Here is a 24825-nt window from a genome sequence, read left to right on the forward strand (position 1 = left end):
GAGCTCTTGTACCCCTTACTTATTGTCGCAACTCTTTTGCAGGTTCTCTTTTTCTTGATAGTGGTTGACCGCATTATATACTTATGGTCCTTTGCCACTGGAAAAGTTGTTTTCTATCTTTTTAATCTTGTGCTTTTCACATATTCGGTCACTGAATATGCTTGGGGAATGGAGCTAGCTCACAGGGATGTTGGAGGACTTGTTCTACGTGCTATCTACCTTACAAAATCAATTTCCCTAGCGCTGCAGGCATTACAGATCAGATATGGTATTCCTAACAAGAGCAATTTATATAGACAGTTTTTGACTAGCAAAGTAACTCAAATAAATTACTTGGGCTTCCGGCTGTATCGCGCTTTACCATTCTTGTATGAATTGCGGTGTGTGCTTGATTGGTCTTGCACAACCACGTCATTAACAATGTATGATTGGCTTAAGGTATGTACTAGTTCTTGATATTCTTTTGCAAATACAATGCATTATTTTTTGGCATATAGGTCCTGAAGCCAACCTTAAACTATAGTAAACCACCAGATGTATCTTGGTATGCTGCGAGTGATGCACAACTAACTACATTGAACTTCAAAATTTATCATTAACGCTGATTTGTTCCAGCAGGAGAACTCTTATAATCATGTACGGAGGTTCTAGTTTTTACTGTGCTTTGACCCCTGTCACGGAAGTTGTACAACTTATTTATAGGTTCCATCATGACCCCCATCACGGAAGTTGTACACCTTATTTATAGGTTCCATCGTGTGTATACTTCAGCATTCATATTCAAAATGTCTGATGGTTTTGGAAACATGGGAAAATTTTGTTAGTGCTACTTGTTAGGAATATAGACTCTTGGATACATATTCACCAGTATAGTCCTTTTCGTATGTGCACTTATGTACTCTATATATTGCCCATGGAGCTATTAAATACAATACACGTGCTATTCATAACTTGAAACCAAAACCTGTTTAGGGTTAGGGATTTTTCTCTGTGGCGCCTACCCACCACCAAATTGTTGCCGCCGTAGTGCTCTTTATCTTGAGCACGTCGCTGATGTCTCCTCTGTTACATGTGCGTCTTGCACTGTTCGTTTTTGTTGCTCTTCATCAGCGGCCTTATCGTTCCTTCTCGATGTTGTTGTCTTGGATCTAGGCGCTTGTCATCGCCCTCTGTTCCGTGCAGGCAGCCCTTCGAGTCCTCACACGCTCGACATGCGCCCGCCAAGCTCTTCTTTCGTCGCATCACCGGGATCCTTTTCTGATTGATACCACTGAGATCCCCTGCCGTCGTTGCCACCTGCTTTGCTGTATGTTGTGGGGATCCAATTTGTTGATTCTGATCATGATCTGGATTCGGCGACTGCCACTGGGATCTCTTCCCCGTTGTTGCCGCAGACCTCAAAAGCCGTCCACTCGTCGAGAGTCGTGCCAGTGAAATCCGCCGTCTGCCAAGACCCGTCGTCAGATATCTTGGCTGCGAGCGCGGCCCCTGGCCACTCGCCACGCCACGCCCTCTCGCCTCGAATCGCCATCCAAGGTTCATCCTTAGGTCGCTGTCAGATCCGCTCGGAGGGGAGCACGCTGCCGGCCTGACGCTTGGTGGATGTCTTCTCTGCGCCGACGGTTGGTTACCAAAAATAACCTTATGTTCCATTTGTCATTAGTCAAGTTCATCATTGCCTCTACTACCCATGAGTAAGCACTACTAAGCATTTTCTACCCATACATGAAACCAACACTAATGCTATAAGGAATATTTGGGGAAATACTTGTAAACCCTAACAATAGGTCCACTACATGAGCTAGACAAACATGCAATTTTATAAACCACACAATTTATAAAACTAGATGCAAGATGTTCAAGGACACTTGCCTTCTCCGATAAGTTGCTCAAAATCCTTGAAGTCCTAGTCTTGGATGTTCTCGAATGGCTACACGTGGAGAGAACAAAACACTAAGACAATACACCAACCAAGTCTAACACAACAAACAAACGCTATGGCTAGCTAGGACACATTTTTAGAAAGATTTGGGTGCAAGAATCGCCCAAATCAGAGCTATGACATAAAAACTACGGCTAATCGAATTTTAAACAGGCTGAAAGAAGGCGAAAACTATATTTCTGGAATTTACCACAATTTATTTGAATTTATAAAAGGCCAAAACATTTATTTACAATTTTTTAGAATTATTTTATAACATAAAACTAATTACAAGATTAATTGGAATTTTTCAAGAATTTATTTACATTTTTAGGAATTAAAACAAATTTTATATGCATTAAAATAGACTAAAAACATTTATTTTTCTAAAGAAAACTTATTTAAAACATTATTAGAATTATTTTAGATTTTCTAAAACTATTTTCCTAATTAAAACATTATCCTAAATTTATTCACATTATTTTAACACTAAAAAGACATTAAATAACATCAACAGAATTAAAACATATTAATGAAATTGTTCTACTAGAAACACATTTTTAAACATTTATCTAATCTATTATCTAATTTACTAAAATTTTCTATTAAAGAAAAACCTATTTTTCGGATTTTACTATTTTTGCGAATTATTTTTTGGAGGAAAACTCTATTTTCTGTGACGTCATCTAGCTGACTAGGTTGCTGACTCGGTAAGAATGCGCTGACTGGTTTGCCACGTTAGACAAACGCTGATGTGGACGCGCTGAGTCATCTAAAGGATATTTAAATCTAAAGCGTTGAAAATTGATCGGACGGTTGAGATCATTTCGCGCGAAGGGGTATCTAACTTCTAATCTACGCCGCACGACTGAGATTGGACATTTGGGATGAGTTCTATCTCTTCTCCGGTGCGGGAAGACGTCGGTGGCGGCTCGAGACGATGAAGGACGGTTGGAGGAAGGCAGATCAACGCTGCGTGGCTTGGAGCTTGTTAGCAAATAGTGGAAGAGGAAGCAAAGGGGACGACGACATCGTTTGACAGTTCAAGCGATGTTGGGGAAGGCTGTAACGACTCAGCGATAGTGGCTTCAACGGTGAAGGTTCGACGACGTTTGGAGCTTGGCATGGCTGCTGGAACTAGACGGCTAGCGGCAGCAAACAATGAGATGAGGACGATGAACTCGGTTGCGGGCTCGAACGGCGTCGGGGAAGCTCGGAGAGGCATGGCAACGATGACGTGGTTCGACAAAGCTTTGGCGGCGTCGCGGGTGCTCTCGGGTGGTTGATTCTCTAAGGGAAATGAGGGCTTGAGCACGGTGAGGTAAAGGGAGGCTCGGCCGAGGCGGTGGGGCGGCTTAAATAGTCGAGAGTGGGAAGATTTGGAGAAGACTTGGCTACGAAGATGGCTTCGGCAAAGGCATGACGGCGTTGCAGGAGCTCTCGGGTGGCTAGATTTCGATGGGGATCTATGGCAAGGATGCGGTGAGGCAATAGGAAGCTCGGTTGAGGGGTCTTGGTGCAATTTATACCTGAGAGGGGGGAGGCTAGGGTTAATGATTGCGAGCGACGATCTCGGCTTCGGTTTCCATGTGTCGTGTCCGATATCTTTGCAGAGTTGATGACTTTCTTCAATCGAGGATAAACGATTTCCAAATCTCAATCAATCGGCCTTAATGGCGCGTGGGCTCGGTGGGATTTGAAGAAACGGGCGGCTGGTGCTATTTTTGGAAGGGAATCGGGAGGTTAGGGGAGGGTCTGACGTGTGGGTCCGGGTGTCGGCGAGAGAGAGAGAGAGAGAGAGAGATGAGCTGTTACAGTTTGCGATTCTTGATCTCAGGCATTCTTTTGTTGTCATTGCTACGACAGTACTCTTTGTTTTGCACTTCTTTGGTTTGATTCGACAAGTTACCAAGGCTCCATTCTACGACGGCTCTGAGGAAACAGATTTTGGATGTATAAATTTTATATTGTCTAAGTTTAGTATTTAGTGTCGACTCTTTTAAATGTAACGCTATTGCATACGACTTGTATATGAGTTGGGGGGGGGGTGTGTTAGGAATATAGAATCCTTTACGTGTTAGGATACGTATTCATTAGTAGAGTCCTTTTCGTATACTCACTCATTTACAATATATATTGCCCATGACAAGTGCTATTCTATTCATAACACTGCTAACCCTTAAAAGTTCCTCTTAGTGGCAAAAACCAAAAGGAACCCTTAAAACATTGCTTCTTTTGTAGCTGTACACATCCGTTATTTTTACTTGCTTTCAAATGGTTCTAGTTTTCTCTATTGACAAGCTGATTCTGTTTTACCACTGTGGACTTCTGAAGTATGAGCAAGCAGTCTTTTGGGTCCTGTTTGGCTAGTACTCCAATAACCCAACCGATGTTTGATATCAGAATTCAGCAGAAGTCCCAAAAGATCCTTGACCAATTTTCAGATTATGTAGGAATTCCAGTGAAAGGCATGCTTAACTTACCGAATTAAGCGTAAACATTATTAGTTTCTCTAACATGTGATTTGTGCACTGTTAGCTTTCTAATATCATAACAGCAAATGTACCCCTTTTTAAGGGACATGTGAAGTACAAAATTGACAATATTATCATAAGGTATCTGTATTTATGCACTGCCTAAAATCATCAGAACTTTTTTTATCGTAGTCAATGTATTTATTTATTTGTCTTCCACAGTATTGTTTTTGTTGCTACATGAAGCAAATATTGCAATCTGATACTTCTATTGATCTGAACAGTTGGAGGACATACATGCAAGCTTGTTCCTTGTGAAATGCGATGCAATTTTGAATAGGGCGAATCATCGACAAGGAGAAAAGCAAACAAAAATGACAAAATTCTGTAGTGGGATATGCCTATTCTTCGTACTTATTTGTGTTATTTGGGCTCCTATGTTGGTATGTGAATACATCAATCGTCCCCGTAGCTACGTTAATGTGTCTTTTCCAGATGCTTATCTGCATTTGCAAAAATGCTGGGCACCTTGACTCGCACAAAGAAATTGCTGTCTCTTCATCAGCCTATTTTTTCCGGTTTTCCACTCTATCAGATTTCAAAACTTTTTCACTTGATGTTTCAATGTCATGTGGGTCAATGGAATAATAATTCTCAAATGCACTTGATGAAGACCTGATGTTTCAATATCAGGTCTTCATCAGCATATTGGAGTTGCAAATCCTCAGTTTTCCCTTTTTAGTGCATTTTTGTTTTGTAAGAACGGCTGCATTTAGTGTTTGGTCAGAATTTTGCTAACCTTTTATTGCGCATGCCCTTGGGGTGCTTCTTTTCTCAGTTAGTCATTACTATGCTTTTGGAAATTAAGCTAATCTTTTTTCCTTTACAGTTATATTCACTATGGAATAATAGCTGTGTACACGTGATATTGGTTGCTTTGTAATTTGACAGTTATGATTTTAATAAACTATAGAGGATCAACCCCCATTTTGTTCCTCAAATCTGCTTTCCCTTTATGTATAATAACTTACTTTTTGTCCAATACAGAATACCTGATATGCCTTTGTAACATGCTTTCATTATTATGTGATTGCATTGTGCAAACTTATTTTGCTAATAACCAAAGCCAATGTTTTCCACCATTGATGTTTTTCCCCTTTCCCCTTAGTTCAAATGTTTACCATCTGCTTCCCTCAATTTAGTATTTTTAGTGTCATATCTCCTGTCCAACTGGTATACGCTCTTGCAATGTCTAAAGCCATTTTTCTTCTTTTCTGAAATTTCAGATTTACAGTAGCGGTAACCCTACAAATATTGCCAACCCCATTATTGATGTAAGTGTTAAGATTGATATAAAGGCTTTTGGTGGAAGGTTAACTTTTTTCGAGACTACTGCTTGTGAAAAGATACCTTGGAAGTCCTTGAAGGTCTATGATGATGTCGATCCTCTAGATTACCTAGGGGCATACAATGTCGATGACATTCAGCTGATTTGCTGCCAACCTGATGCGTCCACAATGTGGTTGATACCTCCTCCAGTCCAAAGCAGATTTATCCGATCCCTAGGGGAGACAGAAATGCTTTTTGGGAAGATGGAAGTTATTTTAAATTGGGATTTTCTCAGAGCTAGACCAAAAGGAAAGGAATTAGTGAAATATGAATCCCCTATTGAACACTGCCCGAGTGTAGATGATGTTAAACAAGTGCTTAATGGAACTGCAAACAGCTTCAGTATAATTGATGCGTACCCTCGGTACTTCAGGGTTACTGGATCAGGTGAAGTCCGACGACTAGAAGCAGCGGTATGCAGTAAATTTCTAGACTTCAATATATATTTTTTGTTAGCTTTCCTTAACAGAAGTAAAATTGTTTTATATATACATAAATGCAGATTAATTCAATAAGTGGTGAACTGCACTTGAATAATGGCACTCCTCCTTGGTGGTCATTCTATGATACAAACCCGTCAGATTTGGCAGGCTGCCAAGGGCTGAATGGTCCCATGGCCATTGTCGTGTCTGAGGAGACACCTCGTATGTATACATGGCTTCTGAATACTGATAGAGAAAATAATTATAAGTTATATTTTTTAAGATGCTGATCGTTCAATAAATGCAAATACGTAGTAATGCTTAACCTGTATTTGTCTTTGGCATTGCCCCAGAGTTGTGTCCGATATACTGAAAGCTGCATTTTTTTCTGTACTCTTTCATTGCACAACTTTTATATGAAGCGCATCTTATTTAAAACTTTAGCAATATTTCTGGACTTCCTTAGTTATAATGAGTTTGTAGTTGTGGTCTGATTTAATCTTGAGGTATAAAAACAAATTCACACAGAAAGTTCCGATGAACCAATGGTTTAGTATTGTCGGCAGAGAATTCAGAATTCGGTAACTTTCATGTTTGGTTAGTTTATTTTGTTATTTTTAACTGATTTCCAAATATCTGATGTACTTAAATATGTGCTAAACAGTTTAGTCGTAGTTCTAGCAAGAATGATATCTTGATTGAAGTTATTTGTTTACTCTTGTTAATGTTTGTTCATATTGTAGAGCTCGGAATAATTTACGGTATCAGTTTTCATCACAGTTTGTTTACGATAGGAAGGTTACTTTCAGCTGTATCACTTTGCTTCTAACAATTTTTATTTTTTTACTGTTCAGAGGGCATTATTGGTGAAACACTCAGCAAATTTAGCATATGGAGTTTGTACATTACTTTTGTCTTAGCTGTTGCAAGATTTATTAGGCTGCAATGCTCAGATTTGAGAATGAGAATACCTTTTGAGAACCTTCCATCTTGTGACAGGTATGTTAAATAGTTATCGTAATCCTCCATGCTGTGGACTTAGTAAACAACAGTAGGAATAGATCAAAATTTGAACCAAGGAATTTGAATATTTCGTGGGAACATTTGGTTTCATGTCTTTGGGAAAGAATCTATCTCTAATTCTGCCACCATATTTTTTACTGAATTGGTCGTGTGGCACTGCTTTCCAAATTACGCTAGAATATGCTGGTGTGGGGTCAACTTCTCAGAAACAATACAACTGCCCCTATGTTATGTGTCTGGGACTAGGGGAAATCGGAGAGCCAGAGAACTAGAGAGCGGAAGCAATATTAGCGTTTCGCCTTCTAATTCCTTGCTTTGATCAATACATCCCCTGCCTTTATATAGAGAGTAGAGAGTACTTGATTCCTAAGCAAATAATAGACTAAGTAGTCTTCTGAATAATCTGGATTGGTTTGGTATATAAGTTGGCGTGGCTGTACCCCTTGCTGGATTTTTTTTATATATTTTCAAATTTCAAATTTTGCAAAACTAAGCGCCTATTTGAAAATATTGTAACAATAACCTTCTATGCTGAAGGGCGACATGAATGTGCCGCTCATCCAACAGGTGACATGTTGTGGTGGCACGCCAGCGTGGCGGCTGCCTGACGTGGTGCTGCAACTGCCGCCTGTTGGACGGGTGATAGGAAGTTGTCACTCGTTGGTTGTTCGATAGGTTGCTAGGGTTTGGTGCCTGTTGGTTTACTATGGTTTCGTTGTCCGATTTTGGTTTGCGCTAGAGTTTGCATCATCCGTTGCCATTTGTTGTTTTCATAGTTTATTTTAGGAATGTATTGTTTTTGAGATAATTTTATATGTGGAATTGTTGGACAAGGACAGTTGAACAAGACAATTTTATTCGCAGAAGCAATAAACACAATGGCATGTACGGTACACTATCATTCTAACGTAGCCATATACCGCCTCTAAACTTAACATGCCTTAGTGAATATAAACAACTCGATTACAACCTCAACTCTACTGAGTGCAACATGGATACTTTCTTTTCCTCATAGCTTTCAGTCCCGCCTCATGCGCTTGGCATGCCCTCTCGTGTTTCATCTCCCTCTTCGCCTCACGGAATGGATTCTGCTCCTCGTGAATGGGTTTGCGCTCAACCTTCCTCCTCTCATCAGCTTCCATTTCATGGAATCGTCTCCATGCGGCCCGATGTTGCTCGTGCTACTCAGTATCTTGTATGAAGTCACAGAGTGGTGCCAGAGTCTACAACGGAGACAAATGATCAGTGATAAATGATAGATAAATTTGAAGTAGTTTGGCCAGAAGTGTTTATCTGGCATTAGCCATCATGGATGTTGCCCTCGGGTGGATCGTATTCGTAGTTCGGGCACATGAAGTACCTCATTCCGTAGGTGTTGGAGAAGTTGTTGGACTTCATCACTCTACAAAAATCTAAACAGTAGCACATCAGCACTTTGACCCAACAGGCGTAGTATCCGACATATTTTTTGGGGAGAGGATCGGATGCCATTTGAGTAGTTCTAGAGGTTGAAGTGACTGGTTTGGTTCTACCTGTGGCTAGCAGGTCTTTTATTTATACTAAAATTTTATGTTGGTTCATGAACTAAGTCCACTAAAATTCAACTGGTAAAAGCAATTGATTCCCTTGTATTGGTTAAAAGACTAGGTCTGAAAATGCTACTTCTGAAAAGGCTAGGTCTGAAACAGGTAGTTTGTTAATCAGACGAGTATAGTACAAGGCAGCAATTATTTTAATGCTGGGGATTGAATATGGATTTTACTTGGTGGATCGGGGATATTTCCCCTTTCTTTCACGTGCCGCATCGCGCTCAGCTTCTTTTTGCCGAAATACAGGAGCACTTAACACCTTTGAAGTTTGGCCTCCTACCTCCTTAAAATGTCCTCGGAGACGGTGTTCCTCTTCCCGTTTTTGAAGTTCCTCGGCCCATTGATAGTAGTAAACAATGAGTAAGCAAAACGATGAAAAAATTAACCGGATGTATGATAGTAGTGTAGTTATAGAAGTATGGACATTTGTTGTGTCGTTTTATGTGCTGCATTGTGGTGTCAGTTCGGTCTGAAAAGCGATTATGCATGATGTCATTTTTTTCTGATTATACATAAGACAATGCTCAAAATAGTACAAACTAAACAAATCACTAAAGTGAAACCTAAAAGCGGTCCTGTTTGAGGACAACCCCTCTGTGCTCACCCGCCCTGGGAGCCCTGCAGCCCGTGCTCTAATGTGTCAGCTGAGTATGTAAGCAGATTGGGTAGAACAATTGGTCGTGTAGGTCGTCTGGGGGCCGCTGGCGTCATGTAGTCCTCCTGGCTCAAGTGTGTCCCTACGTCTAGTGCCCCGCCTAACTGTGAATGCCTGATCTCCACAGGGCCGAAGTTGTACTCCTGAATAACTCTCACGCTTGTCCCCTCCTTTTTTAGTCCCTACACGAAATTTCATATCTATGTCGTGCAATATGTATGGGCTTCACCTGGTGTATCTTTGCCTTCTCCGTCTTGTCTACTATGTACTGAGTGATTTCGTCCTATATATCACACGCGCATCATTTGTTGCCGGCAAAGCTAATGCATAACGATCTATGAAGTATTTGCAAGTTCATTGAAAAATGAACTCTACAATCTCAACTAGAGGCATGCCTCTCACACATTTCATAACCAAGTTGTACACGTCTGCTAAATTTTTGTCATAAGTCTATACCTAGCCCCGTTGGTGTCGTAGAACAGAGCCTACTTCTCCTTTAGCACATTTTCAATTCACTCATTGAATGACCTGATAGATGACTAATGCCTCCTTGTCATTTCATCATGGTCCGTTGCCAAGGCTTCAAGAGCAATGGGTACATCCTCATGTCCCTTCACTGGCCTCCGTGCAAGCCCTTGTGTTTGTTTCTTGGTCAACTCATCTAGTATTTTTTATAGGGCATTAAACTTCCGCTGCTGGTTTTGACAACACAACCTTTTACACATGTTCATTAGGTTTGTGTTCTTGAATTACCAGAAGAAGATAACACCCAAATGCCTTATGCACTATCTACTCTACAAATCTAGCCACACATAAGCCATCCTCCGTACCATTCTGCAGTTCTTGAATTGCCTTTAGCATCACTGCATACTAGTTATGGATAATGCACACGTCTGATCGAGCACTCACAATTATCATCCTCACATGGTACAAGAATCAATGCCACTGCTGGTGTTCTCCACAATTGCAAAAGCCAACGGTAACACTCGGTTATTTCCATCAGCCCCAACAGCAATTAGTATCTGACCCCTATACATACCGGTAAGGAAGGTCCTGTCGATGCAATGGATATGACGCCATTGCTGGAAAGCTTTAGTACATGATCCGAAGGGAAAAACAGTGCGCTTCAGGACGTTCTTGCCAAGTTCAGCCACCGATGGGTAGTGATCCATGTCAAAATAAGTCCCAGGGTTCCTCTGAGCAATGATCCGAAGCAATCGTGGGAGATTATCATATGATGCTTCGTAGGTCCTGAACCTCATCTCAATTGATTTTTCTTTCACCCTCCAAGCCTTGTTGTAGCTGATAGTATACTGGTACCGCTCCTCAATTGCCCTGATTATGAATCCTGGTTTATAGTTCAGGTTGTTTACAATCTGACTATTATGACAGTAGCAACAAAGCTTGATGTAAGGTTATTGTGGTTTGTCTCAAGTTCATCAAGCATGTAAGTGCTCTACCATAATGAAGACGTGCACCCGCTACGGGCAATCATCTTTTAAGCACTTCACATCATACTCCTTGCTAAACTCCACAACGATAAACTACAATCCGTCAGGAGCTGTGTGGTACTAGAGGTACACCAAATGTGATGGTAGGGATTGCAGAGCGAGGTGTAGCCCCTCCCTGAATCGAAAAAACCACAGATATAGCTTGTTACATTGTTTTGAACTATTTAAACTATTTTAAAGTCAACAGTAGAGAATACAACTGAATACCCGCATAAGCTACTTTATGCTTAAAACTAAATCGTAAAGTCTTATCCTTAAATTACCCTTTATGCATCTATCAACACTTTAAAGTAGTATAGGGCTTGGTGAGTACCTTCCATACTTACTTTTGTTGTTATTCAGATGAGAAAGCTAAAGACAACTTCGTCGGAGGTGCAGACGAGGATGAAGAGTAGTCGTAAAAGTCGCATTCACACCCTAGCTACTTGTGGCTATGAGTCCTTGCTTTCTGCTATGTTTTGTTGGCCATCCTACTAACGATCGACAAAAACTCTGCAATTATTTTGGCTACTGACAACTATATTCGTTACATTTACAACAGAACATAAAAAAACACATATGCAATGCTACTCTGTAAACTTACGTCTAACAGTACAATAATCCTTCAAAACTAGGTCCAACATTTACTCTACATTTCTTAAAAAAAATGTCTAACAACACTACGTCTAATATCACTAAATCCTACATCTATTTGCTAACCTATGCCTAAATGCTAACCTATGTCTAAATGCTAGATTTAATTCCTAACCTATGTGTAAATGCTAGATCTAATTCCTAACCTATGTCTAAACCTAGATCTAATTCCTAACCTATGTCTAAACCTAGAACTAAATGCTAACTATATCTAAACCTAGATCTAATTGCTAAACTATGTCTAAACCTAGATCTGATGGCTACCCTAAGTGGTTTGTAAAAAAAACAAAGGAAAAAGAAATTACCTTCGTTGTTGAGAGATTTCGGCAGGACTTCCCCGCTTCCTCTGCTCTTTGCTCGCTCACTCTCTGCTCTAGGCGCAAGCGAACTAAATGAATCGAGTAAGGGCGAAGGTATTAGCACGTCCTTTATATAGGAAAAGGTCTCACCCTTTCAACAAGGCGACACCTTTTCTAGTGGGTCCGAATGCGCCCAGACTCTCCTGTCGCCCATTGGAAGGGTGACACGTGAGTTGTCACCCATCCAACGGGCGACATATGGTTATTGTTGCAATATTTTCAAATGGGTGTCTAGTTTTGCAAAATTTGAAATTTGAAAATATAAAAATAAAAAATTTCCCCTTGCTAACTGGCTGGCTGAGCCTTCTTATGTGTCACGGTTGGGCCTGTTATGGCCCATACCATAACACCTTACTTCTTTCTTCATCCGGGTCCTATTCCTCTTTCATTCTTTTGATTTAGAAACACTAAAGATGCAAAACTTTCATGCTTCTCACCAGGTGCACTCGCCTCAGTTGCAGTATGCCACATTTATCTCATTGTTGCCTCCCATGTTGGGCACAACTCTCAGTGGTGTTCTAATAAGGCGGTTGTGCTTGAGGCCAGTGGTTGTAGAGCACGAGGGCACACACGCACGGTGGTGGCAGCCGAGAGCACAATTTTGGAGGCACATCTTGGCATTGTTCACAACGGCAAGCTTTGTCTGCATGGCTGCCATGTGTTTTTAGCTGGCATGACGTTCCCACTATCTCTGTTTTCACTAGTCTTTGGGGCTGCCTTGTCTTGCTGTACCACACTTTCCCCTTGGCACTTGGGTCCACAGTTGTCGGCTTGGAGGCGACTGCAGATAGTATCTGTTCACACCTTACATCAGTATATGTTTGCTTGTAGTGGTGGCTTGAGACTAAAAGCTTGTTTGGCAGAGCTCCAGCTCCAAGGAGTTGTCATCATTAGCTCCAAAAATTCTTGGAGTTGGAGCTGTGGGTAAATTCAGGGTCTTTGGTTTAGGCATATTGTTCTTATTTTGAACTAAAAACAGATATTTAAAACCCTTTATTTTATCATACAAACTCTAAATCCTATATGGATCTCAGAGCTGGAGCTTTGCTAAATATGGTCTAATTTGCCAAAAAAGAAGTCGAAATTTGGAAGTTTTTGAAAGAATAAGCACAATTCTGAAAGCCCTAATTTTCTGTGTTATCGTTTTCCTTGGAAATTATGCTGTGGAAATGATAAAGTTGAATGCCTATCCTTTTACATTCCATTGCTATCACCTTTTCCTATCCAAACAAAGTGAACTAGCCACAACTTTAAAAGATCAGGCTGTGGTATATGTATCTTTCTCAAGCTGATTAAAAATTCAAATTGTCACAGGATAAACTAAGTAGCACTTTTTTGAAATAGATTTTGTTGTCAATGTTTGTGTTTGTGAGGATAAAGAAGGATACACCTCTCATCTGTAGGTTACTCGACATCTGTGAAGGCATTTATGCAGCGAGAGCTGAGGGCGAGTTAGAAGTGGAAGAAGTTCTCTATTGGACATTGGTAAACATTTACAGGTCACCACACATGCTGCTTGAGTACACAAAGCCCGACTAGGGCCTCCCAATCTGCGAAGGAAGCGATTTTTCAAATATTTTCTGAGTATTGTACAAGGAGACTAGCTTTTATTTTCTTTGAGACCACAGGGCGGCTAACTTGATAGTTCTCGGAGTCATCCCCTCTGCTTTCATGTGTCATAAAACAAGATCATTCAAATAGGCTTTGTACTTGTAGTTATTCACTTTTTTCAGCTAACATGTATATAAGATTGACAGTAATTATTTTTGGAAAATGTATACGTTGAAGTTTGATTGTAAAAGTTATCTCAAGCTACTAAAATGTGTCAAAAATGTTGTGGAGAAAGATGCAATCCATTCTATGAAGGTCAGCCAAACATGCAGAATGTGTTCAAATATATTTTGCTCTTTAGCTCCTAGCTCATGTACCCAGGTATGTCCACGATTTCAGAATTTTCTGTTCAATGTGCCTTGTAATTTTGCACTGATCATTATGCTGTATGTCCCTCTAATTTTACTGCTTATTTATATAATGTATTCTTTGCAAGTGCAGGCTTTTTGTTGCTCAATACTACCAGCATCAGTGGTTGGTAGGAAATGGTTTAGACTTGAGACACGGAGTGGTTGCAGCAATTTTGAAATATCAAGGATCGATGCAAGCTTCTCATACCCTAATACCAAGTGTTCAGATTAATTGATGCATGTTCTGCTCCAAGGGCCTTGTACGTACACTAAATATCTAGCAAAATGGATGTATATTCACTACCTCTTATGTATATGTTCTGTTGGACGTGGAGTTCATCCTTGTCGGGTCACTGTTCGTGTGTAAGAGTTCTGTAATTTAGCATTTAAGCTTACGATTGGTTTTAATATCCCATATTTTCCCAAAATTGCAAAAAAATTATGGATATATCTCTATTTTCTGATAAAACTTTAGTTGAATTTTGAAAACTTAAATGTATTCATTATAGTGGTTCATGTTGTGAAATTAGGCTATTGCCTATTGTGTGGACACTTGCCTAAACGTAGTAGAGTGAATCAAGGGAAGAGAAGAGTCACCGAAAAATTCCAAGGAGTTGCCACCCAACACAAGTAGTTTGTATCTCTAAGTCCAAGTCCTGTAGTTTGTTAAAGGAAAGGTTGATCCCCACCCACCTGTATGATTATGGGGTGGGGAGCCTTTTTCTACTCGCACTAGTTGAGACTAATAAAATGAGAAGGATATGGTGGGACTAAATTTCTCTCTTTGTTAGCACGCTTGAATTATTGTTCTATACATTATTGATAAGTTCATTGCAGGTTTCAAAGCTCGTTATCAGCATGACTCTTTTGGGCTAAAGGTACGTGCAAGGATCTAATCAAGTTCTGCTGTAAAAGTTTTTTATTCTAGTTTTTGCCCTAGCTAGTGTAGGTAGAAACCCCAAGAAAGGGAGCCGGCTTGAGCTGACCACACCTTCTGGGTCGACTTGCCGACAAGCCGTAGTCACTTGAACCAACCAGTGCGCTCGAGCCACCCCTCCACGGACATGCCTTGATGGGCAGAGCAGCGGATTGACAACCCCATTAGGCCATCGATGTTGGTTGGGATCCTCGCCTCCGTGGGAGCTACCATCGACACCGTCGGGGTGCTCAGATTTTCTCTAAGATTGACTTGAGGTTGGACTGTCACCAGATAAGGGTCTGACTAGAGGATATTTCAAAGATGACTTTCTCTACCTGTTACGAGCCTTATGAATTCATCGTCATATCCTTGGGTCTTACTAATGCATTGGAGTTCTTTATGTACTTGATGAACATAGTCTTTATGGAGGAACTCAACAAAATTGTTGTGGTTTTCATTGATGATATTCTCATATACTCCAAGACTGAGGAAGACTATGCAGAGCACCTCCGTGTTGTTCTTGGTCGACTTCGAGATCACCAACTCTATGCCAAGTTCAGCAAATGTGAGTTCTGACTCAACAAAATCATTTTTCTAGGTCATGTTCTATCTAAGGATGGTGTTACCGTTGATCCGAGCAAAGTGCAAGAAGTCCTCAATTGGGTTCAACCCAAGAATGTCACCGGCATCTGGAGTTTTCTCGGACTTATGGGTTATTACCGTCGGTTCATCGAGAACATCTCCAAGATTGCCAAGCCAATGACTGAGCTATTGAAGCAAGGAAGTGTATTCGAGTGATCAAGGGAATGTGAGTTAGGTTTCCAAACTTTGAAGAGACTGCTCATGACCGCTCCCGTTCTTGCTCAACCCGAAGTGGACAAGGGTTTTGACGTCTATTGCGATGCTTCGCCTCGGATGTGTTCTTATGCAAGAAGGTCAGGTTGTTGCTTATACCTCAGGCTAGTTGAAGCACCATGAGGAGAACTATCCAACCCATGACTTAAAGCTTGCGGCAGTTATGCACGCTCTGATGATTTGACGCCGCTATCTGCTAGGAAATTTGTGTCGCATCTATACAGACCACAAAAGTTTCAAATACATGTTCACTCAAGTTGATCTGAACATGAGACAGAGGAGATGACTTGAGTTAATCAAAGATTATGAGCTAGAAATGCATTATCATCCTGGCAAGGCGGATGTGGTCACCGATGCACTGAGTCAAAAGGCTCGATGCAATTGTCTTATGGTCAAGTCTGGAAATACTACACTTTGTACTGAATTTCAGAGACTTGGACTTGAAATGGTCCCGGTGGGATTTCTTGAAAACTTGAAGATGAAATCCACCCTCCTGGATAAGACCAAGGAAGCTCAAAAGGGTGACAAGGGCGTGGCCCGAATCCAAAAGAAAATGAAAGAAGGCAATGCCACATGTTTTTTTTGAATATGATAGGGTATCCTATGGTTTGAGAAGAGGCTAGTGGTTTTGAAGGTTGAGACATTGAGGAAGAAGATTCTAGACGAAGTTCATGACTTATTGCTCTCCATTCATCCAGGGAGTACCAAGATATACCAAGACCTCAAGCCAAGATTCTGGTGGATTCGAATGAAGCGAGAAATTGCTTGATATGTTGCTAAGTGTGATGTCTGCCGAAGAGTGAAGGTCGAGCACCTCAAGCCAGCCTGTATGCTCCAGCCCTTGCCTATTCCCTCCTGGAAGTGGGAGGAGATCGGAATGGGTTTTATTACCGGATTGCCAAAGACCTCTCATGGATATGACTCAATTTGGGTCATTGTGGACTAGCTAACTAAGTCCACTCATTTCTTTCCTGTCAAGACCACGTATTCGGTCAAGCAATATGTAGAGTTGTACCTCACTCGGATTGTTTGCCTTCATGGAATTTTGAAGAAGATTATCTTCGATCGAGGCACTCAGTTTACCTCACATTTCTGGAGGAGCTTTCATGAAGCTATGAGAACTGAGCTCTTCCATAGCACCGCCTACCACCCTCAAACCGAGAGGGCGAATTAGGTTCTAGAAGATATGTTGCGAGCTTGTGTCTCAAATATGGGAAAAGTGGGAAATTTGCTTGTCATTCGCTGAGTTCTCTTGCAACAACAATTATCAGTTGAGCGTTAGAATATCGCCATTTGAAGCTCTTTATAGCCAAAGATGCCGAGCACCATTAAATGTGTTTGAATCCAGCGAAAGGGCTTTCCTAGGTCAGGATTTGGTCAAAGAGGCAGAAGAGAATGTTCTGGCTATTCGCAAGTTCCTCCTCACGGCTCAGTACTGATAGAAGAGCTATGTGGATCGCCATCGACGAGAACTTGTGTTTGATATTGGGGACTTTGTATATCTCAAGATTTCTCCTCTCAAAGGAGTTCGATGCTTTCAAGTAAGAGGGAAGCTAACACCCCGATATATAGGGCCTTTCAAATTCATTATTTGGTGTGGAGAGGTGGCCTATCAATTGGATCTACCTCCATACCTCTCCGCTATCCATAACGTGTTTTATGTCTCGCAACTGAAGAAATGCCTTCAAATTCTAACCGAAGTCATTGAGGTTACAAATCAAGAATTGCAACCAAATCTCTCATATTGCGAGCGACCAATTTGAATCTTGGATGAAGTGGAACGCACGAATCGATGACACTATTAATTTCGTAAAAGTCCAATGGAGCTACTACACTGAGAATGAAGCAACTTGGGAGTGTGAGGAAAAAAATCTGCTCCGAATATCCTGAACTTTTTGAGAACTTGTAAATAATATTATTGTAATTTTGCATAATTGGAGCACCTCACATGTCTATAATTATCTCCATGTTGAATGGTGAGTTTGTTCCCAAAGGATTGCACTTAGAAACTATCCAACTGAGAGAACCATACTCGTGGTGGTCTGACCGTTGTTGGTCTGTCGGTCTGACCGCCAGAGGCGTTTAGAACCCAAAACTCTCTGTATATATTTTGGTCTAACCATCATCCCAGCGGTCTAACCGAGCTACAGTCTGATCGAGCCTAGCCGTGATCTAACCGCCAGCTCATGTGAAGGCCCAATGACTATCATTTCATTTTGTCGAGGAATTTTGATAAAATTCTTCTCCATTTGTGGGCAATTCCCTTCCACTTCATCACCATCACCTTTTCCCTGAGTATACCAAATCTCGAGTAGAGATTCTTTTTAAGGGGGGGGGGGGGAGGTTTTTCATGTTCCAAAACGCTAATAAGCATTCATAATCAGTGTGGCATTATGTTTATACATGTTCATTTGATATCTTGAGTTTAAACATATTTCAAACATACCTTGGAGATACTCTAGAACTCCTTAGGGAAGCCCTAAATATTTTGGAGAATAATAAGAATAGAAAGAGGGGCAAATTTAGGAAAACTCAGCAAAGGATCCCTCTCGCGGTCTGGACCGAATTTCTCGCGGTCTGACAGCTAGGGGGCAGCCACGTAGGCTTGCCACATGGGCTTTCTACAGTTTGATCGACCCATCCCACGGTCTGACTACCACAGCGTAGAGGCTCCACTTAAGGAAATCGGCCAACTTTGTCACACTCACTCTCTCTCACACTCTCACTCTCACTCACTCTTCACCCTCTCCAAGAGAGAGGGACAGACCACCTGACGTCCATGACGACTGGAGAACGACGGAGGGAACTTCCTCGAGCTCCGCAAATGCTTCCTCGAGCTCATCCCCTTCATCCTCATCATCAGGGGAGTTCCTCTGTGCGTTCATCCACCTTAAGCCCTACACCACCTCGGAGCCCGATCTCCAAATCAGAGCTTCCCTGGAGTGAACCCTCAAATATAAAGCTTCCCTACACTAAGGTGAGGAATCCTCTACCAATTCTCCATCATTCCTAAGCTCGAGTCAATCCCCATTTCGTTTATACCTAAGCTTAACCCTAGCCTAGGGCTTATCCATAGGGTATTTTGAGTTTAGCTCGGTGAATGTTGTCCAAATCACTTTAGAAGCACTCCACTAGTCCCATAGAGCATTTTGATATCCTTCGTGGTCGAAGGTTTCGCCGACGGCCTAGCAAAGTGGCGAAAGCAGGGTCTCATGGTTAGACCACCACTAGGGTCGGTCTGACCGCCATACGGTGGTCTGACCGCCGACATACCGTCGGTCTTCCCGCCAGGTGCCAAAAGCTTCTGTAGGCCGACAGTCAGACCACCACCTCCACGTCGGTCTGACCGCCAGTCCTTCAAGGTTGTATGTACTTAGGTTACCTTGCCCGAGGTTTCAAACTTCAGAACCCTAATCAATTGGCGGTCTTTTGCAAATATTTTTGAAACACGACGCTCTATTGTTGTCCAAGAATTCATCATTTGCACATTTTTCCATCGTTTAATTGTTTATGCTATGCATTTTTGATTCATTTAGAGAGTGTTGTGCTGCCAGTCCAAGTGGTTGAGGGTGACACCGGACCCCCAGAATTCTGTGAGTGTTGCACCGGGAGTATCAGGCAATCGCTGGAGCGGAAAGGTAAGCATATAAGCATACTCAACCTACCACTTTGATCTCGTATTGTATAACTTGATAAATTATGCTTTATGTATATTTGCATGAGTAGTGGGTCCATTATCGGGTTTTGGTGGGTAGAACCTATGCTGATGAATTGCATTACCTCTACCTTGAGTTGTTGATTGTCCATATCCTTGTAGCCTTGATAAGATTGTTGATGTCTAACTTAAGAGTTATTCGAAATGCTTAGCAATGCATAGGTCCCCAGTAGAAGTCGAGCGATGGCGCCACCATTGTTCACGAGCTTAGGGCCTACTTGTTGTTTACAAACACAATAAAAATGATGTGGGTTGTATGAGATGTGAGAATGAGACAAGATGTGGGCGGTGTTAGGGGCAACTTCTGCAATGGAGGAGTTCCTCGGTGTAGTTTGGGAGAGAAACCCAGATGCCATAGACCGCTTGCATCATTTCAGCATTGTCTGTTATTGTAGTTGGCTCTAGCACATTTCGTACTAACCATATGTTGATATAATGGTAAGATAAGCCGAATACCTCTGTAGCTGTGATCATTTGGGCTTGCACATCGATAGTGTGAGCGGGCAGGCTTGTAGAGACACTTGTGGTTGCTCTGGGAGTTAATCTAAGTGGGCTCTGCACTGAGCAATGTCTGATTCAAATGGTTGGGGCTAATTAGGAAAGGGTGGCATGCGTACCCCCTTGAGTGGGCATGTGTAGTCACTCAAACCGTATGGTCCTCGAGTCGTGTGGGTAAAGTTGTACCCCCTGTAGGGTATAAGAACAATTTGAATTGCCGCGCTCTCGGACATGAGCATGCTTCTGTCCATTTGCAGCAGTCATAGAGTTGCGAATGTGGGATGCATGGTTGGATGAGATGAGTTTGAGATGGTTCGATTTACAGTTATGTTCATGAGATGGTTCCATTTGCATTTATATGCAAGTCGAGGGTTACAGAGTAGAAAGGTATATATGGGTAAGTATAGGTGCTCACACATAGGTGTTAAGGTTGCTTAGACATGTGAATTTACTTAACCTTGTAGCCTACTCCTTGCTAATGACTCAATGCATAATCCTTAGAGTCAGGTTATTTATATGTATCCATTATGGATTAAGTCTTGTGAGTACCTTTCAGGTTCTACCGATGAGGAGGAACTCGTGTTTGGCTACTTCACGCTCGCTGATGTAGGTGGCGGAAATGAGTAGTGCAAACTACTCATGTGGTGAGGCTTTTGGGTGGAGCCAAAGGCCATATGGCTTCACCTAGTTTTTGTTGGTTCATAGATGTTAATCTTCCGCTGCATAGTTTCTAGTTTTGTTTTAGAGGTGAGCTGTTCTCCTCCTAGCTTCCTTTTGTTGTAAATTGTGTAAATAGTTAAATTCTTAATAACTTTATATAATTTAATTACTCGCTCTTTCTTAAGTTTTGTTATGATGTTATGTGTTGGAAAGGCACGTGTTTCGATATTGGACAGAAAACACGTGCTGGGACTAACGTGATGATATTCTGGTTAATTATTGTGGTCGTACTTAAGCAAATGATCATCCTGATGGTTAATTGGAACACTATTTGGTCGGTTCCTCATACTCGCTACCATCACCATAGTTGAGGATGAGTCGTTGCTAACCATACCACAGGTGCGAGTATGGCTGAGGGGGACCAAACCGCCACACCGCCGTGTCCTTGTAGCAGAGCTATGTCACCGTCGAGCTGCTATAGCCGGACCGTGCCATCGTTGCTGTCTCCTTCTCCCCGTACCGCACCCTCACTTTTTGGGTGTGTGTTCATGTGTTGTGCCACCACTGCATGGTGCATCGATGAGGATTAGGGCTAAAACTCAAATCTCCTGACTCAGGTCACATCAAGAGCTTCGTCGGCTCACGAGCCAAGCCCTGCATCAGATCAGACCCACTCAACAGACCTAGTATACCTGAGACAGGCCGTACTGGCAAATCGGTCCACCGACACTACACATGGGCCATGATGCCCAATTCGGGCCATTTTGCGATGGGAGCCCACATCTGACCATATATTTATAGAAGGCCCCTAGATTTTGTAGTTTTGCATTCCTGGACAATACGAAATAGGTTCATTGGAATTATTTTTTTATTATTTTGATGCATATTTACACATGCTTTAGTTTTGAAGTGTGGTGACCTGGCATTCCAATTCTGAGGTAGAATGTCATGTCTACAATCATTATTTTGGTAGCGGAAGATACAAAAGTATTGACACACTAGGGTACCATAGTAGAAGCAACATAGTGGAACCATAGATGAAAAGTAATAAACACTTAAGGTAACTTCATAGATGAAGTACCATAAAGTTTATTTAACATGGTTCTGGAGAACACAAGAAACAAGTTCCATACCTCAAGGGCAAGTCAAGGTTCCCATCCCATCGTAGTCTATCGCTTAATCTTTTGGTTAGACTTGATAGTACTCCTCCATGATTTGGGTATTGTATTGACCTCCATCTCCAGGGTTTCTCGCTTCCAGCTCAACTCCTTCATTCCTGTCGTGAAGATGGAAAGAGTTTAGATCTAAGCCTTGCCCCTCTATATAACAAGGAGATAGCAAGTTTGAGTACAAACATACTCAACAATTTCCATAATAGCAAACACACACTCATGATGGTCAAAGAGGGTTCACGGTGTTACCACTATATTCTCAATCATAAGCACGGTTGAATTGATGTTGACAGACTTGTGTGTGCTCTGCCACTCGTAACCTTTTTTTTTCTCCCACTCCCAGCTCACTCAGTCGATCACCGTCCTTCTCTAATCGGTCCTGAGTTTGGGAATCAACTTTGTTTATCAGTCATGTCAAGGGCTCATGCTCTGCTACTCTCACAGCAACCGCAACAATGGTAGCTAGAATTGAAACAATGGTAGCTAGTTTCAGGGAACTTATACAAAGGATAACACAATGCACTTTGCAAGAGTGTGATTCAAAAGGGTAAGTATTAAGGTGAGATTACTGGTTGAATCACCATAGGGTAGAACCAAATAGCGATTCCCTTTCCTACCTAGCATACCTTCTTAACTGGCAGAGAGTGAAAATCACATTTTAGACTTTGTCCAAAGGTGTGTTATTGTGCCACAAAATGACAATTGATCTCTATGACTCATATTCTGTGATGTGCCTAACATGATCAAAGCCAACATGGTTGTTATCAACACTTTTGGTGTTGTCTCTAGGACTAGGCTAGCAGAGCTAAGACTAGGGTGGATCAGTGACCTTGCCCTCTCATCCCTCAGAAACAGAGGAAGAAAGTCGAATGCCACAATCCCACAATAGCCCATGTATATTTACTAAGCGGCAATATGACTATAACTTCATGTTGAGCCCCATCGTGAAGCTAGTCTCCTGGAGATGGTACCAATATGTGATAAACCTAACTTAATTAGATCTATGATTAATGTGATTATGGCGCCAGGTGATCAACTCAGGGGGCTAGTGCGGCATTCAGAGCAAGAATAATAGTACAAGCATCGCCTCACTAGTACTCATTCTATGTACGAAGACCTCACATTCTATAGTCATTAGTCAGGTTTAAACATGTTCAAATTAATCATGCAGATGATCTTTTTGTTGTATTGGTTTAGCAGAACTCATGCTAAATATCTCATCAACATGAGCAAGAAATGGGACTTACCTGACACAGCTAAGCTATTAGAGAGTTGGAAAGCATACAAAGTCTCATACTTCATGACTTGTTTGTTGCCTGAAAATCGAATTGGGGGATTCAATGAGATTGTGTTCTCTTAAGGCAATCCTTGAAGAACAAGCCATTGCGTCCTAAGTTCATAACCCTGAACCACGGATAAATCATACATTGACTTTAGAAGGCTTCCTAAGCTTGTAGGAACTTAGTATTATTTTTAGAACTCGATATTGAAACAAAATACAATAAATAATATTTTCCCTATGTTCTAAGCATTTATTAATGTTAAAAAATCATTCCGGAAATTTAATAATCTTTAAACAATTTTCTAGAATTAAACAAATTATTTATACATTTTCAATGCACCTATTTCCAAAATAGAAAAATAAAAATGAAGAAAATAATATATAAAAACATATTCTTTTTGAAGCGGGCATGGTCTGGCTTTGGCCCAATGGTTGGCCCATAGCCCAACAAGACTAAGGCCCAACCATCGACCTTTCAGGCCATACATCAGATCTAGCCTGTAGGGCCCAAAATTCGATTGGCCCCCAGGATTGGGCTGGCCTGTTTAAATATCTGACTGCCTTGGCCTTTTTCCCCCACTGCCTTAACTAGGTCAGGTCAAGTCAATGGACACAATTGACCTAGTCAGTCGTCTCCTCCTCATCCCCTCCTCTCTCTCTCTCACCTGACATTGTCCCTTTTTGTCTGCTCTACTGACCTCCTCGCAGTCGAGTCCTCAATGTCGTGCCCACCAGTTGGTGCCATGGCCGTCCTCGTTGACCCCTATCGTTACGGTGGACCTCTGGAGTAGTTCCATGTCATACCCGATTTTAAGACCAAACCAAATGTAAACTATATGTATCCTAGGATCAATTTACACATACATATAGCAATGTAATTAGTGGAAAACAGACACAATGCTCATTATTACAACGTAATTTATTACAAAATGATCACACAATCTAAAGAAAAAAATACATAGCAGCGTTAATAAATAACAGCGTAGTGCCCACTCCTCAGGTAGTCGACTGGAAGCTCCACAAGCCAAGAACTCCGCACCGTCTTCATGATATTCTTCAAAAACTTCACATTCTGAAAAGCAAGCATGAGTATTTCCAATAGTCGGCAAATGGGGGAAAGTATGACATGGATGCTTAAACACAGATTTCCTATCCTCTAGGGTTCAATTTGCATAAAAGCCAATTTTTGCCTGAAGCTACGAAAAAGCAGTTTTAAAAAAGGAAAGATGTGCAAGAAATCTCCTATAACCTTCGAGAATTCAACCATTTCTTAACCAAGGAAAAACATCCACCAACTATTCATGTGAGGGTCCATGCCGCTCATAACCGTGAGCATGGCTATATATTCAGTTTGACACTCCGCAGAGGTTGTACACTTTACCCACGAGTCATGACCAACTCTTTTGCTGGTACGCGTTGGTACCTTACACACTTTCGGGGTGTGCGCCAAGAGATCACTATGAGGTTTTTCCAAAGAGTTTCCCAGTATGCACTTGCCCACTAAGGTTTCACCGCTGTACATAAGTGGAGTAACCCTCTACCCCAGAAACCCCCTCTTGTGCCAGGTAGAATCGAGAAGTACCCCTTCCTTCTTTACACATCCAACTGACTCATACATCACCGGGAGAACATCTAGTTACTTAGCAAAGCCATACCATGTAGATCTCATGGTTGTACTGTTGTCATGGGTGGTCGCTCAACAAGCTGGTCCTTAACATGGTCTGGGCAAGACCGCCAACCATCTAGCAAAGGCAATCACCAAAAAATATCAATCCAAGGATAACCAT

The 24825-nt window shown here is 41.6% G+C and overlaps 1 protein-coding gene across 7 annotated transcripts in view; it reads left to right on the plus strand.

The window, feature by feature from the left end:
• The window catches only part of LOC133912402 (piezo-type mechanosensitive ion channel homolog), a 35257-nt gene extending 20912 nt beyond the window's left edge, over window positions 1-14345 (plus strand). For 3 of the 7 annotated variants that reach the window (XR_009908797.1, XR_009908798.1, XR_009908805.1), the window contains 7 exons: window positions 43-438; window positions 4680-4838; window positions 5682-6197; window positions 6287-6428; window positions 7061-7205; window positions 13380-13908; window positions 14029-14345. Coding sequence is in view for 2 of the 7 variants with exons in the window: in XM_062355110.1 (XP_062211094.1) it covers window positions 43-438; window positions 4680-4838; window positions 5682-6197; window positions 6287-6428; window positions 7061-7205; window positions 13380-13515 (1494 nt within the window). In the remaining 5 variants the exon portion in view is untranslated. The other 4 variants (XM_062355123.1, XM_062355110.1, XR_009908802.1 and 1 more) reach the window with 4 other exon arrangements.
• Window positions 14346-24825: the final 10480 nt, after the last annotated feature.

The sequence above is a fragment of the Phragmites australis genome, chromosome 1 (genome assembly GCF_958298935.1).
Source record: "Phragmites australis chromosome 1, lpPhrAust1.1, whole genome shotgun sequence".
Lineage (NCBI taxonomy): Eukaryota > Viridiplantae > Streptophyta > Magnoliopsida > Poales > Poaceae > Phragmites > Phragmites australis.